The following is a 16,179-nucleotide window of genomic DNA, read 5'->3' on the forward strand; positions in this document are numbered from 1 at the left end:
CTTGATAATCCCCAAACAAGACTTTCCTAGTCTTACCTATGTTATTTGTCCTGACATGGAACACAACAACTGGATCCTCCCCCTCCCTCTCCAATATCCTTTCAAGCCGGTCAGAGATGTCCCTCACCCTGGCAACATACCATGCGGGTCTCTCAATCCTGCTTACAAAGGATGCTATCAATTCCCCTAATTATATAATCCCCTACAACTACCACTTGTCTTTTTGCTCCCCCCTCTTGAATGGCCTCCTGTGCCACAGTGCCGTGGTCAGCTGGCTCATCCTCCCTTCAGCTCTGTTCCTCATCCACACAGGGAGCAAGTACCTCGTACCTGTTGGACAAGGTCAAGAGCTGAGGCTCCTCTGTTCCTGAACACTGGATCCCTCTACCTGACTCACTTGCAGTCACACCCTGCTAACCCTGACCACTGACCGAACTTGAGGTATTTAAACTACCGGATGTGACCGCCTCCTGAAACAAAGCATCCAGGTAACTCTCCCCCTCCCGGATGTGCCGCAGCATCCGGAGCTCGGACTCCAGCTCATCAATTCTGAGCCGGAGTTCCTCCAGCCACCAACACTTGCTGCAGCTATGGTCACTGCAGCTTGCAATGGGATCTGCCAGCTCCCACATCATACAGCTACAGCACATCACCTGCCCAGCCATCTCGACTTAGATAATTAATTTATTAATTAGCTTTTCAGTGTTTTTTTTTCAAATATGGTGCAGATTTCCTACCAACCAATCAGGTCACAGCTTTCCTGTGACGTCACTTTTTCAGTTTTGGCTTCAGTTACTCTGCCCTGCGGTCACCACTCTGGTGCTCCTCCCTCCAAGTCTGCTCCCTGGAGACAGGGCCACAAATCCCCGAGGTAAGCTAGATTTACACTCACTGCTCTGGTGCTCCTCCCTCCGAGTCTGCTCCCTGGAGACAAGGCCGCGAATCCCCAAGGTAAGCTAGATTTATGCTCACCGCTCCAGTACTCCTCCCTCCAAGTCTGCTCCCAGGATTTACTCACCAATCAGCTGCTTTTTCTTTAAAATCCACTTTCAGAAGAGTGTCCCTCACAGGTCTGGTGCACTCCTGAAGGCACTGCCTCTTCCTCTCTCTTTTTTTATTAGGTTTGAGGAGGAAGGAAGGTATGGAAACAGTTCAGCAATGTAATGTGTTTAACAATGTTCACAGACCTCTAATCCTCTGGGACCTCGCCTAGTGAGGATTGGAAAATGATCCTCAGAGCATCCGTTATTTCCTCCCTGGCTTCCTTTAACAGCCTGAGATAAAATGCATCTGGCCCTGGTGATTTCTCCACCTTCAAAGATGTCAGTCCCTCCAGTACTTCCTCTCTCACTATGCTTATTGTATCAAATATTTCACACTTCCTCATTACCCAGAATGTCTGCATCATCCCTCTCCTTAATGAAGACAGAGACTCATTGAGAACCCTGCTCACATCTTCAGCATCGGAGCACAAGTTACCATGTATATCTCTGATAGGCCTTACCCTTTCCTTAGTTATCCTTTTGCTCTTAATGTACTGGTGAAACACTTTTGGGTTTTCTTTGATCTTTCCCACCAATATGTTTTCGCATCCTCTTTTTGCTTTCTAATTACTTTTTTTACTTCACCGCTGTACTTTCTATACTCCTGTAGACTTTCTACAGTATTAAGCTTTTGTGTAGCAGCTTGATTCATTATGGCACTGCAGATTAATTGGTCGTTTTAGTCTACAGAATATAGAATCAAAATATAAATGATTTATTCTCAAATGTGAACCATGTGCAGATGTGAAAGATCTTTACTTATGAAAGAATTTGATTAAGATGTTTCTCCATTATCCTTTCATGAATATTATTTAAGTTCAGTAATAATTAGTGGCAACAATTGGGCATTAGATTAGTTTTGTTGTATGACTTATACATCATGAATTGCAGTGAGCTGCATGCAAGGATTGATCATCATGTATTTATATCCATAATTTTTCTTTTGTTTGCACCATAGAAGTATGCTGTATTGCTTATTTAGGACTGCAGATATTTGTAACTTTTTTTTTTGTCCAGGTATATGATCCGTGGAAATGACGATGAATGGAATGAAGTGTTAAAGACAGCAGGAGAGAATGCCACAGTTATCAGCATTCAGGGGTGAGGCATGTGCCTATGTGTAGGATGTTATTTTTGGATTAATGGTGTCGTTCCTTAGTATTACTGTGTTTATTGAATGAACTTGAGCAGCTTTGGGCACCATAACCACAATGCACCTCAGATGGACACTTTGAGAAAATACTATAGAATCTCAGAATTTTAATGGCACAGAAGGAGGCCATTCGGCCCATTGTGTCTGCACTGGCTCTCCAAATGAGCATTATGACCTAGTGCCATTCTCCTGCCTTTTCCCTGTACCACTGCACATTGTTTCCATTTTAAAAATCATCTAACGCCCTCTTGAATGCCTCGATTGAACCTGCCTCCACCACACTTCCAGGCAGTGCATTGCAGACCTGAATCATTCATTGTGTGAAAAACCTTTTTCTCACGTCACATTTGCTTCTTTTGCAAATTACTTTAAATCTGTGCCCTCTCGTTCTTGATCCTTTTACGAGCAGGAACAGCTTCTCCCTATCTACTGTGTCCAGCCCCCTCATGATTTTGAACATCTCTATCAAATCTTCTCTTAGCTCCCTTTTCTTCAAGGAGAACAGCCCCAACCTCTCCCATCTATCCTCATCCCTGGAACCATTCTTGTAAACCTCTCCTGCACTCTCTCCAATGTGTTTATATCCTTCTTATAATGTGGCGCCCAGAACTATACACAATACTCCAGCTAAAGTCTAACGAGTGTCTTGTATAAATTCAGCATAACCTCCTTGCTCTTGTACTCTATGCCCCTGTTAGTAAAGCCCAGGATACTATATGCTTTATTAACTGTTCTCTCCATCTGCCCTGCCGCCTTCAATGATCTATGCACATATACGCCCAGGTCTTTCTGCTCCTGCACCCCCTTCAAAATTTCACCCCTTATTTTATATTACCTGTCCATGTTCTTCCTATCAAAATGCTTCACCTCACATTTCTCCGTATTGAACTTCATCTGCCACCTACTTGCCCACTTTGCCAACTTGCCTATGTCCTTTTGAAGCTCTACACCATTGTCATCATAGTTCACAACACTCCCAAGCTTCATAGCATCCGCAAACTTTGAAATTGTCCCCTGCACACCAAGATCTAGATCATTAATATATATCAGGAAAAGCAAGGGTCCCTGGGGGACTCCACTATAAACCTTCTTTCAACTCGAAAAATATCCATTGACCATGACATTCTGCTTCCTATTTTTCAGCCAATTTTGTATCCACAATGCTACTGTCCCTTTCCTTCCATGAGCAATAACTTTTTTCACTGGTCAGTTGTGTGGCACTGTATCAAATGCCTTTTGAAAGCCCATGTACACCACATCAACAGCATTACCGTCATTGACCCCTTCTGTTACCTCCATTTGCCCTTTAGAAATTCATGCTGGCTCTTCATTATCAACCTGTATTTTTCCATGTGACTACTAATTCTATTTTGAATAATTGTTTCTAGAATCTTGCCCACCACTGAAGTTAAACTGACTGGTCTGTAATTGCTGGGCTTATCCTTTCAACCTTTTTTTGAACAGGGGCGTAATGTTTGCAATTCTCCAGTCCTCTGACACCTCCCCTGGGTTTCGGGAAGACTGAAAGATTATGGCCAGTGCCCCTGCAATTTCCACTCTCACTTCCTTCAATTCCCTTGGATGCATTTCATCCAGTCCTGGTGTCTTGTCAACTTTAAGTACCAACAGTCTATTCAATACTTCCTCTTTATCTATTTTAAATAGTTCTAGTGACGGAGTTTCCTCATCTGTCATTATGCCCTGGGTAGCGTCTACCTCTTTGTTAAAGGCGGAATGCAAAGTATTCATTTAATATCTCAGCCATAGCCCCTTCGTCCATGTGTAAATTCCCTTTTAGGTCCCTAATCGGCCCTACTCCTCCTTTTACCACCCGCTTACTATTTTTATGCCAAGAAGACTTTGGGATTCCCATTTATGTAGGCTGCCAGTCTTTTGTCATAATCCCTCTTTGCTTCTCTAATATGCTTTCTCACCTCCCCTCTGAACCTTCTGTATTCCTCTTGGTTCTCAATTGTATTTTAACCTGAATCGTGTCATAAGCACACATTTTCTTCTTTGTTTTAATTTCAATCTCCTCTTTCATCCAGGGAACCATAGATTTGTTTGCCCTACCTTTCCCTTTCGATGGAATATACCTTGACTGTGCTTGAACAATTTTTTTTGAAGCTAGCCTAATGTCCAGCATTTGCTTTTCCTGCCAATCTTTCATTCCAGTCTATCTTGCCCAGCTCCGTTCTTGCCCCATTCGAAGTCAGCTCTTGTCCCGATAATTATTCTTACCCTGAAATGCCTATCGTCCTTTTCTGTCATCATCCTGAAACATACAATATAATGTTCATTGTCTCCTAAATGTTCTCCCACTGACACTTGATCTACTTGGCCCACCTTATTTCCAAGAACTAGGTCCAACAATCTTGTTGGATTGGACACATACTGCTGTAGAAAATTCTCCTGAACACAACTTGGGAACTTCTGCCCCTCTCCGCCCTTTACACTACCACTGCCCTAGTCTGCATTCAGGTAATTTCCCTGCAGATTTGTTCTTCTATGTCCTTCCCACTAGTTGGTGGTCTGTAGACTACATCGAGCAATGCAGTTGCACCCTTTTTGTTCCTTAGCTCTAGCCAAATTGATTCTGCCCTTGAACCCTCTGGGACATCCTCTTTCTCCAGCATTGCAATGCTCTCCTTAACCTGTATTGCTACCCCTCCTTTCCTATCTTTTCTGGACACCTTGTACCCGGGAATATTTAACAACCAGTTCTGCCCTTCCATGTGTCAGGTCTCTGTTATCACCACAACATCATATTTCCATATGGCAATCTGTGCCTATAACTCCCCAATCTTTCTTACTTATACTGCGTGCATTCACATACATGCAAAGTAACCCTGATTTAGATGTTACTTTCTCCCTCACCCTGACTTCACCTATTAATTTACTGTTCTCTGTATTAGTGCTAACTGTCCCTCCCAGTATTTTGTGCACCCTGGTATTCCTCTCTAATATTCTCTCCTGGTTCCCTCACCCCTGCCGAGTTAGATTAAAGCCCTTCCAACAGCACTAACAAAACACTCCGCAAGGAACTCAGTCCCAGCTCTGTTCAGGTGCAACCTGTCCAGCTTGTATAGGTGTCATCTCCCCCAGAGCCATTCCCAGTGTCTCAGGAATCTAAAGCCCTCCCTCCTGCACCATCTTTCCAGCCACGGATTCATCTGTCTTGTCCTCCTATTTCTGTGCTCACTGGCATGTGGCACTGGGAGCAATCCATAGATTACTACATTTGAGGTCCTGCTTGCTAATTTTCTACCTAGCTCCCTAAATTCTGATTTAAGGACCACATCCCCCTTCCTTCCTAAGTCATTGGTCCCAATATGGACCACAACCTCTGGCTGTTCACTTCTACCAGAAAGAATGTCCTGCAGCCACTCTGTGACATCTTTGACCCTGGCACCAGGGAGGCAACGTACCATCCTGGAGCTATGTCAACGGCCACAGGAACACCTAACCAATGAATACCTTAACACTACAGCTCTTCCTTTCTTCTTTCTCCCCTCCTGTACAGCCAAGCCGCTCGTGGTGCCACAAACATGGCTCTGCCTGCACTCCTCCAAGGAACCAGCACCTTCACCAGCTTCCAAAACGGAAAACCGATTTGTGAGCAGGACCCCAGGGGACTCCTGCACCATCTACCTACTTCATTTGGACTACCTGGTGGTCACCCATTCCCTCTCTGTCTCCAGGCCCTTGAGCTGTGGTGTGACCACCCCTCTGAACGTGCTATCGATGTAGCTCTCAGCCTCCCGGATGTGCCACAGAGACTCCAGCTGCTGCTCGAGCTCTGAAACCCGGAGCTCAACTTTCTGTAGCTGACCATGGACCAGCAGTGTCCGTGGCATCGCACATACTACAGGGCACGCATTCCACTTGACTGAGCTGCTCTGCCGTGTCTTAACTCTACTTCCCTTATGTTAACTTTATTCTACTTTGGATTATTTATATTACTTTATTTTATTGGCCCTAAATTTCCCTTATTCCTGGCGCTTCTCAGTTAAATCCAAGTATGGCTATTTGTTTAAAAATATTACACTTTTCTAATGTATTCACTAGGTCTTACCAAGGCCACTGCTCTCCTTTCTGAGGAAAGGAGCACCTCCTCCCTCCTCAATAAACCCCCTCAATGTTGATTGCCTGTCCCAGGGTCTTCCTTTCGCACACTCTCATGGGTGCTGCTGACTGCCTGTCCCAGGGTGGTCCCCTCTTACTCTCCTCTCTAGGTGCTGCTGACTGTCCCAGGGTCCTCCTCTCACTCTCTCCTCTAGATGCTGCTGTCTGTCCCAGGGTCCTCCTCTCACACTCTCCTCTAGGTGCTGCTGCCTGTCCCAGGGTCCTCCTCTCACACTCTCCTCTAGGTGTTGCTGACTGCCTGTCCCAGGGTCCTCCTCTCTCACTCTCCTCTAGGTGCTGCTGACTGACTGTCCCAGGGTCCTCCTCTCACACTCTCCTCTAGGTGCTGCTGACTGCCTGTCCCAGGGTCCTCCTCTCACTCTCCTCTCTAGGTGCTGCTGACTCCCTGTCCCAGGGTCCTCCTCTCACACTCTCCTCTAGGTGCTGCTGACTGCCTGTCCCAGGGTCCTCCTCTCACACTCTCCTCTAGGTGCTGCTGACTGTCCCAGGGTCCTCCTCTCACACTCTCCTCTAGGTGCTGCTGCCTGTCCCAGGGTCCTCCTCTCACACTCTCCTCTAGGTGTTGCTGACTGCCTGTCCCAGGGTCCTCCTCTCTCACTCTCCTCTAGGTGCTGCTGACTGACTGTCCCAGGGTCCTCCTCTCACACTCTCCTCTAGGTGCTGCTGACTGCCTGTCCCAGGGTCCTCCTCTCACTCTCCTCTCTAGGTGCTGCTGACTCCCTGTCCCAGGGTCCTCCTCTCACACTCTCCTCTAGGTGCTGCTGACTGCCTGTCCCAGGGTCCTCCTCTCACACTCTCCTCTAGGTGCTGCTGACTGTCTGTCCCAGGGTCCTCCTCTCACACTCTCCTTTAGGTGCTGCTGACTGTCTGTCCCAGGGTCCTCCTCTCACTCTCTCCTCTAGGTGCTGCTGACTGTCCCAGGTCCTCCTCTCACACTCTCCTCTAGGTGCTGCTGACTGTCCCAGGGTGGTCCCTTCTCACTCTCCTCTCTAGGTGCTGCTGACTGCCTGTCCCAGGGTGGTCCCTTCTCACTCTCCTCTCTAGGTGCTGCTGACTGTCCCAGGGTCCTCCTCTCACACTCTCCTCTAGGTGCTGCTGACTGCCTGTCCCAGGGTCCTCCTCTCACTCTCCTCTCTAGGTGCTGCTGACTGTCCCAGGGTCCTCCTCTCACACTCTCCTCTAGGTGCTGCTGACTGCCTGTCCCAGGGTCCTCCTCTCACTCTCCTCTCTAGGTGCTGCTGACTCCCTGTCCCAGGGTCCTCCTCTCACACTCTCCTCTAGGTGCTGCTGACTGCCTGTCCCAGGGTCCTCCTCTCACACTCTCCTCTAGGTGCTGCTGACTGTCTGTCCCAGGGTCCTCCTCTCACACTCTCCTTTAGGTGCTGCTGACTGTCTGTCCCAGGGTCCTCCTCTCACTCTCTCCTCTAGGTGCTGCTGACTGTCCCAGGTCCTCCTCTCACACTCTCCTCTAGGTGCTGCTGACTGTCCCAGGGTGGTCCCTTCTCACTCTCCTCTCTAGGTGCTGCTGACTGCCTGTCCCAGGGTGGTCCCTTCTCACTCTCCTCTCTAGGTGCTGCTGACTGTCCCAGGGTCCTCCTCTCACACTCTCCTCTAGGTGCTGCTGACTGCCTGTCCCAGGGTCCTCCTCTCACTCTCCTCTCTAGGTGCTGCTGACTGTCCCAGGGTCCTCCTCTCACACTCTCCTCTAGGTGCTGCTGACTGCCTGTCCCAGGGTCCTCCTCTCACTCTCCTCTCTAGGTGCTGCTGACTGTCCCAGGGTCCTCCTCTCACACTCTCCTCTAGGTGCTGCTGACTGCCTGTCCCAGGGTCCTCCTCTCACTCTCCTCTCTAGGTGCTGCTGACTGTCCCAGGGTCCTCCTCTCACACTCTCCTCTATGTGCTGCTGACTGCCTGTCCCAGGGTCCTCCTCTCACACTCTCCTCTAGGTGCTGCTGACTGTCCCAGGGTCCTCCTCTCACACTCTCCTCTCTAGGTGCTGCTGACTGTCCCAGGGTCCTCCTCTCACTCTCTCCTCTAGGTGCTGCTGACTGCCTGTCCCAGGGTCCTCCTCTCACACTCTCCTCTAGGTGTTGCTGACTGCCTGTCCCAGGGTGGTCCCTTCTCACTCTCCCCGCTAGGTGCTGCTGACTGCCTGTCCCAGGGTCCTCCTCTCACACTCTCCTCTAGGTGCTGCTGACTGCCTGTCCCAGGGTCCTCCTCTCACACTCTCCTCTAGGTGCTGCTGACTGCCTGTCCCAGGGTGGTCCCTTCTCACTCTCCTCTCTAGGTGCTGCTGACTGCCTGTCCCAGGGTGGTCCCTTCTCACTCTCCTCTCTAGGTGCTGCTGACTGCCTGTCCCAGGGTCCTCCTCTCACTCTCTCCTCTAGGTGCTGCTGACTGTCCCAGGGTCCTCCTCTCACACTCTCCTCTAGGTGCTGCTGACTGTCTGTCCCAGGGTCCTCCTCTCACACTCTCCTTTAGGTGCTGCTGACTGTCTGTCCCAGGGTCCTCCTCTCACTCTCTCCTCTAGGTGCTGCTGACTGTCCCAGGTCCTCCTCTCACACTCTCCTCTAGGTGCTGCTGACTGTCCCAGGGTGGTCCCTTCTCACTCTCCTCTCTAGGTGCTGCTGACTGCCTGTCCCAGGGTGGTCCCTTCTCACTCTCCTCTCTAGGTGCTGCTGACTGTCTCAGGGTCCTCCTCTCACACTCTCCTCTAGGTGCTGCTGACTGCCTGTCCCAGGGTCCTCCTCTCACTCTCCTCTCTAGGTGCTGCTGACTGTCCCAGGGTCCTCCTCTCACACTCTCCTCTAGGTGCTGCTGACTGCCTGTCCCAGGGTCCTCCTCTCACTCTCCTCTCTAGGTGCTGCTGACTGTCCCAGGGTCCTCCTCTCACACTCTCCTCTAGGTGCTGCTGACTGCCTGTCCCAGGGTCCTCCTCTCACTCTCCTCTCTAGGTGCTGCTGACTGTCCCAGGGTCCTCCTCTCACACTCTCCTCTAGGTGCTGCTGACTGCCTGTCCCAGGGTCCTCCTCTCACACTCTCCTCTAGGTGCTGCTGACTGTCCCAGGGTCCTCCTCTCACACTCTCCTCTCTAGGTGCTGCTGACTGTCCCAGGGTCCTCCTCTCACTCTCTCCTCTAGGTGCTGCTGACTGCCTGTCCCAGGGTCCTCCTCTCACTCTCTCCTCTAGGTGTTGCTGACTGCCTGTCCCAGGGTGGTCCCTTCTCACTCTCCCCGCTAGGTGCTGCTGACTGCCTGTCCCAGGGTCCTCCTCTCACACTCTCCTCTAGGTGCTGCTGACTGCCTGTCCCAGGGTCCTCCTCTCACACTCTCCTCTAGGTGCTGCTGACTGCCTGTCCCAGGGTGGTCCCTTCTCACTCTCCTCTCTAGGTGCTGCTGACTGCCTGTCCCAGGGTGGTCCCTTCTCACTCTCCTCTCTAGGTGCTGCTGACTGCCTGTCCCAGGGTCCTCCTCTCACTCTCTCCTCTAGGTGCTGCTGACTGTCCCAGGGTCCTCCTCTCACACTCTCCTCTAGGTGCTGCTGACTGTCCCAGGGTCCTCCTCTCACACTCTCCTCTAGGTGCTGCTGACTGTCCCAGGGTCCTCCTCTCACACTCTCCTCTAGGTGCTGCTGACTGTCCCAGGGTCCTCCTCTCACACTCTCCTCTAGGTGCTGCTGACTGCCTGTCCCAGGGTCCTCCTCTTGCACTCTCCTCTAGATGCTGCTGACTGCCTGTCCCAGGGTCCTCCTCTCACACTCTCCTCTAGGTGCTGCTGACTGTCCCAGGATCCTCCTCTCACACTCTCCTCTAGGTGCTGCTGACTGTCTGTCCCAGGGTCCTCCTCTCACACTCTCCTCTAGGTGCTGCTGACTGTCCCAGGGTCCTCCTCTCACACTCTCCTCTAGGTGCTGCTGACTGTCCCAGGGTCCTCCTCTCACACTCTCCTCTAGGTGCTGCTGACTGCCTGTCCCAGGGTCCTCCTCTCACACTCTCCTCTAGGTGCTGCTGACTGCCTGTCCCAGAGTCCTCCTCTTGCACTCTCCTCTAGATACTGCTGACTGCCAATCCCAGGGCCCACCTTTTACTCTAAATCATTGCCAACATGTATGCATACACTTTATAGGTCCCCAGATTTGATGATGTAAGGGTGTTTGCAATAAACCCAGTTCAAAAAGAAAGGAAGTCTGGAAGATGGACTTAGCTTCTTAATCCTACTGAGCTATCCTATCATTTCCAAAACTTGTTATTTTGTAGGAAGCGCAGTATGTAATGGGAAGCACATGGTTAATCATACTTTATTTTTTAAACTGTTTAGTGCCAAAAGAAAGCAAGACTCTAGAGAGAGAGGCGGTCTCCAGCTACTGAAGAAACGAATGAAAAAGAATAAGGAAAAGAAACCAAAGTGGACAAGATAATTTACATGACCAAATTAACACATTTATTTGAAATTTAGTCATTCATATCCAGCCTGGTTGATGGAAAATTGTGGCAATAAGAGGGAGTTCTGATTAATTTCAGTCACCCCCACTGTAAGAAATGAGCCTCTGAGCATGATGGGAAGTCATGGACTTTGCAGAATTGCAGATGACAAGTTTAGTATTTGCTGCATCTCGTTTTAAAATTCTGGAATTCTCCAAGAGATGACCACATCTTCCTCCTGCCCCACACACTCTGACATTTCCAGGTTTGCTATTGGATTTTTAATGCAGTTGCTCCAGCCAAGTTGACATCCATGCTGTTGAGTTTTAAGCATTGTGGATTTATACAAAGGATGACTTAATAATATGTAAAAATGTTATTGTAAAAATGAGATGTGGCTAAGTGTATTAAAAATTGGCTTTATTTTCCCTTGTAGTCAATTTGTTTTAGCTTTCCTTAGTTTTAGTGTGTTCCTGAGTAAAGATTTAAGTGTTTGAGTCTTTATGCTTTACAAGCAGTTTAGCTATATTGAAATCCAGTGGAATAAAAACAATGTGTGTGTGTTTGAACAGACTTGGAGCCTTCTAAATGTTTCATACAAGCTATGAATGTACTGTGCACCAGTTATTAGCACTGTCAGGTGCAGCATGCTAACACTTTTACTTAGCAAACTAAGTTATTACAATTCGATTATTGTACTTAAGTGGTTTGAATCAACTATCCATAGATTGACCATCATACTTGCTAATGTACAAAAAATTACATTGAGTGATTTGTTCATTGCAAAGTACTTTTGGGTGTCCTGATCATATAAAACACCTAATCATTCGTACTCGGGATGTAGGCATTGCTGCCAAGGCTGTTATTTATTGCATTTGATAAGGTGCCACATCAAAGGTTCTTGCAGAAAATAAAAGCTCATGGTGTAGGGAGTAACATACTGGCTGGCTAACAGGAAGCAGAGAGTTGGCATAAATCGGTCTTTTGCTGGATGGCAGGATGTGACGAGTGGAGTGCAAACGGAGATCAGTGCTGGGGCTTCAAATTTTTACAATTAATATAAATGGCTTGGATGAAAGAACCAAAGGAATGATTGCTAAATTTGCTAAGATAGGTAGGAAAGTAAATTGTGAAGAGGATGTAAAGAGGCTACAAAGTGACATAGGTTAAGTGAGTGGGCAAAGATCTGGCAAAGGGAGTATAATGTGGGCAAATGTGAAATTGTTCATTTTGGCAGGAAGAATAGAAAAGAAATAAAAACAAAAAACTGCGGATGCTGGAAATCCAAAACAAAAACAGAATTACCTGGAAAAACTCAGCAGGTCTGGCAGCATCGGCGGAGAAGAAAAGAGTTGATGTTTCGCGTCCTCGTGACCCTTCAGCAGAACTGGTTGAATCCAAGGAGATGGGTGAAATATAAGCTGGTTTAAGATGGTGGCGGGTGGTGGGAGAGAAGTGGTGGGGGGGTGGGTGTGGTTGTAGGGACAAGCAAGCAGTGATAGGAACAGATAATCAAAAGATGTCACAGGCAAAAGAACACAAAGGTGTTGAAGTTGATGATATTATCTAAATGAATGTGCTAATTAAGAATGGATGGTAGGGCACTCAAGGTATAGCTCTAGTGGAGGTGGGGTGGAAAGACTAGCAGGGCATAAAAGATTTAAAAATACTGGAAATAGGTGGGAAAAGAAAAATCTATATAAATTATTGGAAAAAACAAAAGGAAGGGGGAAGAAACAGAAAGGGGGTGGGGATGGAGGAAGGAGTTCAAGATCTAAAGTTGTTGAATTCAAAACTCAGTCCAGAAGACTGTAAAGTGCCTAGTCAGAAGATGAGGTGCTGTTCCTGCAGTTTGCGTTGGGCTTCACTGGAACAATGCAGCAAGGCAAGGACAGACATATGGGCAAGAGAGCAGGGTGGAGCGTTAAAATGGCAAGCAACAGGGAGGTTTGGGTCATTCTTGCGGACAGACCGCAGGTGTTCTGCAAAGCGGTCGCCCAGTTTACGTTTGTTCTCTCCAATGTAGAGGAGACCCACTGGGAGCAACGAATGCAGTAGACTAAGTTGGGGGAAATGCAAGTGAAATGCTGCTTCACTTGAAAGGAGTGTTTGGGCCCTTGGACGGTGAGGAGAGAGGAAGTGAAGGGGCAGGTGTTGCATCTTTTGCGTGGGCATGGGGAGGTGCCATAGGTGGGGGTTGAGGAGTAGGGGGTGATGGAGGAGTGGACCAGGGTGTCCCAGAGGGAACGATCCCTACGGAATGCCGCCGGCGGGGTGAAGGGAAGATGTGTTTGGTGGTGGCATCATGCTGGAGTTGGCGGAAATGGCGGAGGATGATCCTTTGAATACGGAGGCTGGTGGGGTGATAAGTGAGGACAAGGGGGACCCTATCATGTTTCTGGGAGGGAGGAGAAGGCGTGAGGGCGGATGCGCGGGAGATGGGCCGGACACGGTTGAGGGCCCTGTCAACGACCGTGGGTGGAAAACCTTGGTTAAGGAAGGAGGACATGTCAGAGGAACTGTTTTTGAAGGTAGCCTCATCAGAACAAATGCGATGGAGGTGAAGGAACTGAGAGAATGGGATGGAGTCCTTACAGGAAGCGGGGTGTGAGGAGCTGTAGTCGAGGTAGCTGTGGGAGTCGGTAGGCTTGTAATGGATATTGGTGGACAGTCTATCACCAGAGATTGAGACAGAGAGGTCAAGGAAGTGTCACAGATGGGCCACATGAAAATGATGGAGGGGTGGAGATTGGAAGCAAAACTAATAAATTTTTCCAAGTCCCGACGAGAGCATGAAGCAGCACTGAAGTAATCATCGATGTACCGGAGAAAGAGTTGTGGAAGGGGTCCAGAGTAGGACTGGAACAAGGAATGTTCCACATACCCCATAAAGAGACAGGCATAGCTGGGGCCCATGCGTGTACCCATAGCCACACCTTTTATTTGGAGAAAGTGAGAGGAGTTGAAGGAGAAATTGTTCAGTGTGAGAACAAGTTCAGCCAGATGGAGGAAAGTGGTGGTGGATGGGGAATGTTTGGGTCTTTGTTCGAAGAAGAAGCTAAGGGCCCTCAGACCATCCTGGGGGGGATGGAGGTATAGAGGGATTGGACGTCCATGGTGAAGAGGAAGCGGTTGGAGCCAGGGAACTGGAAATTGTTGATGTGACGTAAGGTTTCAGAGGAATCACGGATGTAGGTGGGAAGGGACTGGACAAGGGGAGAGAGAAGGGAGTCAAGATAAAGAGAAATGAGTTCCGTGGGGCAGGAGCAAGCTGACACGATCGGTCTACCGGGACAGTTCTGTTTGTGGATTTTGGGTAGGAGGTAGAAGCGGGCCGTCTGAGGTTGGGCGACTATCAGATTGGAAGCTGTGGGAGGAAGATCTCCAGAGGAGATGAGGTCAGTGACAGTCCTGGAAACAATGGCTTGATGTTCAGTGGTGGGGTCATGGTCCAGTGAGAGGTAGCAGGAAATGTCTGCGAGTTGACGCTCAGCCTCCGCGAGGTAGAGGTCAGTGCACCAGACAACAACAGCACCACCCTTGTCAGCGGGTTTGATGACAATGTTGGGGTTGGATCTGAGAGAATGGAGTGCAGTAAGTTCAGAGAGAAACAGATTAGAATGGGTGAGAGGAGCAGAGAAATTGAGACGCCTAATGTCGCACCAACAGTTCTCAATGAAAAGATCAAGAGAAGGTAAGATTCCAGAGGGAGGGGTCCAGGTGGAGGTAGAATATTGGAGGTGGGTGAAAGGATCCGTTGAACGGGGAGAGGACTCCTGCCCAAAGAAGTGAGCCCGGAGACGATCATCCAGGACCATACACCCCTGCCTGTCTCTCCGTCCCCATCCCATCTTCTAATCCCAGCCCCAGCCGTGTATTCATTATACCCTCTGACCTTCCCCTCTCCGACGCTGAACGTTCAGTGCTCAGCAAAGGACTTAGTTTCATACCCCTACGCCCTCATTTCAATGAATTTTGGGCTCGGCACGATGCTGAACTCTTCTTCCACCATCTTCGTCTCCGGGCTCACTTCTTTGGGCAGGAGTCCTCTCCCCGTTCAACGGATCCTTTTACCCACCTCCAAAATTCTCCCTCCACCTGGACCCCTCCCTCTGGATTCTTACCTTCTCTTGATCTTTTCATTGAGAACTGTTGGCGCGACATTAGTCGTCTCAATTTCTCTGCTCCTCTGACCCATTCTAATCTGTCTCTCTCTGAACTTACTGCACTCCGTTCTCTCAGGTCCAACCCCAACATTGTCATCAAACCCGCTGACAAGGGTGGTGCTGTTGTTGTCTGGCGCACTGACCTCTACCTCGCGGAGGCTGAGCGTCAACTCGCAGACACTTCCTGCTACCTCTCACTGGACCATGACCTCACCAATGCACATCAAACCATTGTTTCCAGGACTGTCACTGACCTCATCTCCTCTGGAGATCTTCCTCCCACAGCTTCCAACCTGATAGTCGCCCAACCTTGGACGGCCTGCTTCTACCTCCTACCCAAAATCCACAAACAGAACTTTCCTGGTAGACCGATCATGTCAGCTTGCTCCTGCCCCACGGAACTCATTTCTCTTTATATTCACTCCCTTCTCTCTCCCCTTGTCCAGTCCCTTCCCACCTACATCAGTGATTCCTCTGAAACCTTACGTCACATCAACAATTTCCAGTTCCCTGGCCCCTGCCGCTTCCTCTTCACCATGGACGTCCAATCCCTCTTTACCTCCATCCCCCACCAGGATGGTCTGAGGGCCCTTAGCTTCTTCCTCGAACAGAGGCCCGAACATTCCCCATCCACCACCACTCTCCTCCATCTGGCTGAACTTGTTCTCACACTGAACAATTTCTCCTTCAACTCCTCTCACTTTCTCCAAATAAAAGGTGTGGCTATGGGTACACGCATGGGCCCCAGCTATGCCTGTCTCTTTATGGGGTATGTGGAACATTCCTTGTTCCAGTCCTACTCCGGCCCCCTTCCACAACTCTTTCTCTGGTACATCAATGATTACTTCGGTGCTGCTTCATGCTCTCGTCGGGACTTGGAAAAATTTATTAGTTTTGCTTCCAATCTCCACCCCTCCATCATTTTCATGTGGCCCATCTGTGACACTTCCTTGACCTCTCTGTCTCAATCTCTGGTGATAGACTGTCCACCAATATCCATTACAAGCCTACCGACTCCCACAGCTACCTCGACTACAGCTCCTCACACCCCGCTTCCTGTAAGGACTCCATCCCATTCTCTCAGTTCCTTCACCTCCATCGCATTTGTTCTGATGATGCTACCTTCAAAAACAGTTCCTCTGACATGTCCTCCTTCCTTAACCAAGGTTTTCCACCCACGGTCGTTGACAGGGCCCTCAACCGTGTCCGGCCCATCTCCCGCGCATCCGCCCTCACGCCTTCTCCTCCCTC

The 16,179-nt window shown here is 49.3% G+C and overlaps 1 protein-coding gene across 3 annotated transcripts in view; it reads left to right on the forward strand.

The window, feature by feature from the left end:
• Window positions 1–11,190, forward strand: part of nat10 (N-acetyltransferase 10) — a 173,654-nt gene extending 162,464 nt beyond the window's left edge. For all 3 annotated transcript variants that reach the window (XM_041198131.1, XM_041198130.1, XM_041198132.1), the window contains 2 exons: window positions 2,061–2,144; window positions 10,659–11,190. In XM_041198131.1, the coding sequence (XP_041054065.1) occupies window positions 2,061–2,144; window positions 10,659–10,758 (184 nt within the window). In that variant the 3' untranslated portion in view covers window positions 10,759–11,190. The remainder of the gene's footprint in view (window positions 1–2,060; window positions 2,145–10,658) is intronic.
• Window positions 11,191–16,179: the final 4,989 nt, after the last annotated feature.

Source organism: Carcharodon carcharias, chromosome 10 (genome assembly GCF_017639515.1).
Source record: "Carcharodon carcharias isolate sCarCar2 chromosome 10, sCarCar2.pri, whole genome shotgun sequence".
Classification (NCBI taxonomy): domain Eukaryota; kingdom Metazoa; phylum Chordata; class Chondrichthyes; order Lamniformes; family Lamnidae; genus Carcharodon; species Carcharodon carcharias.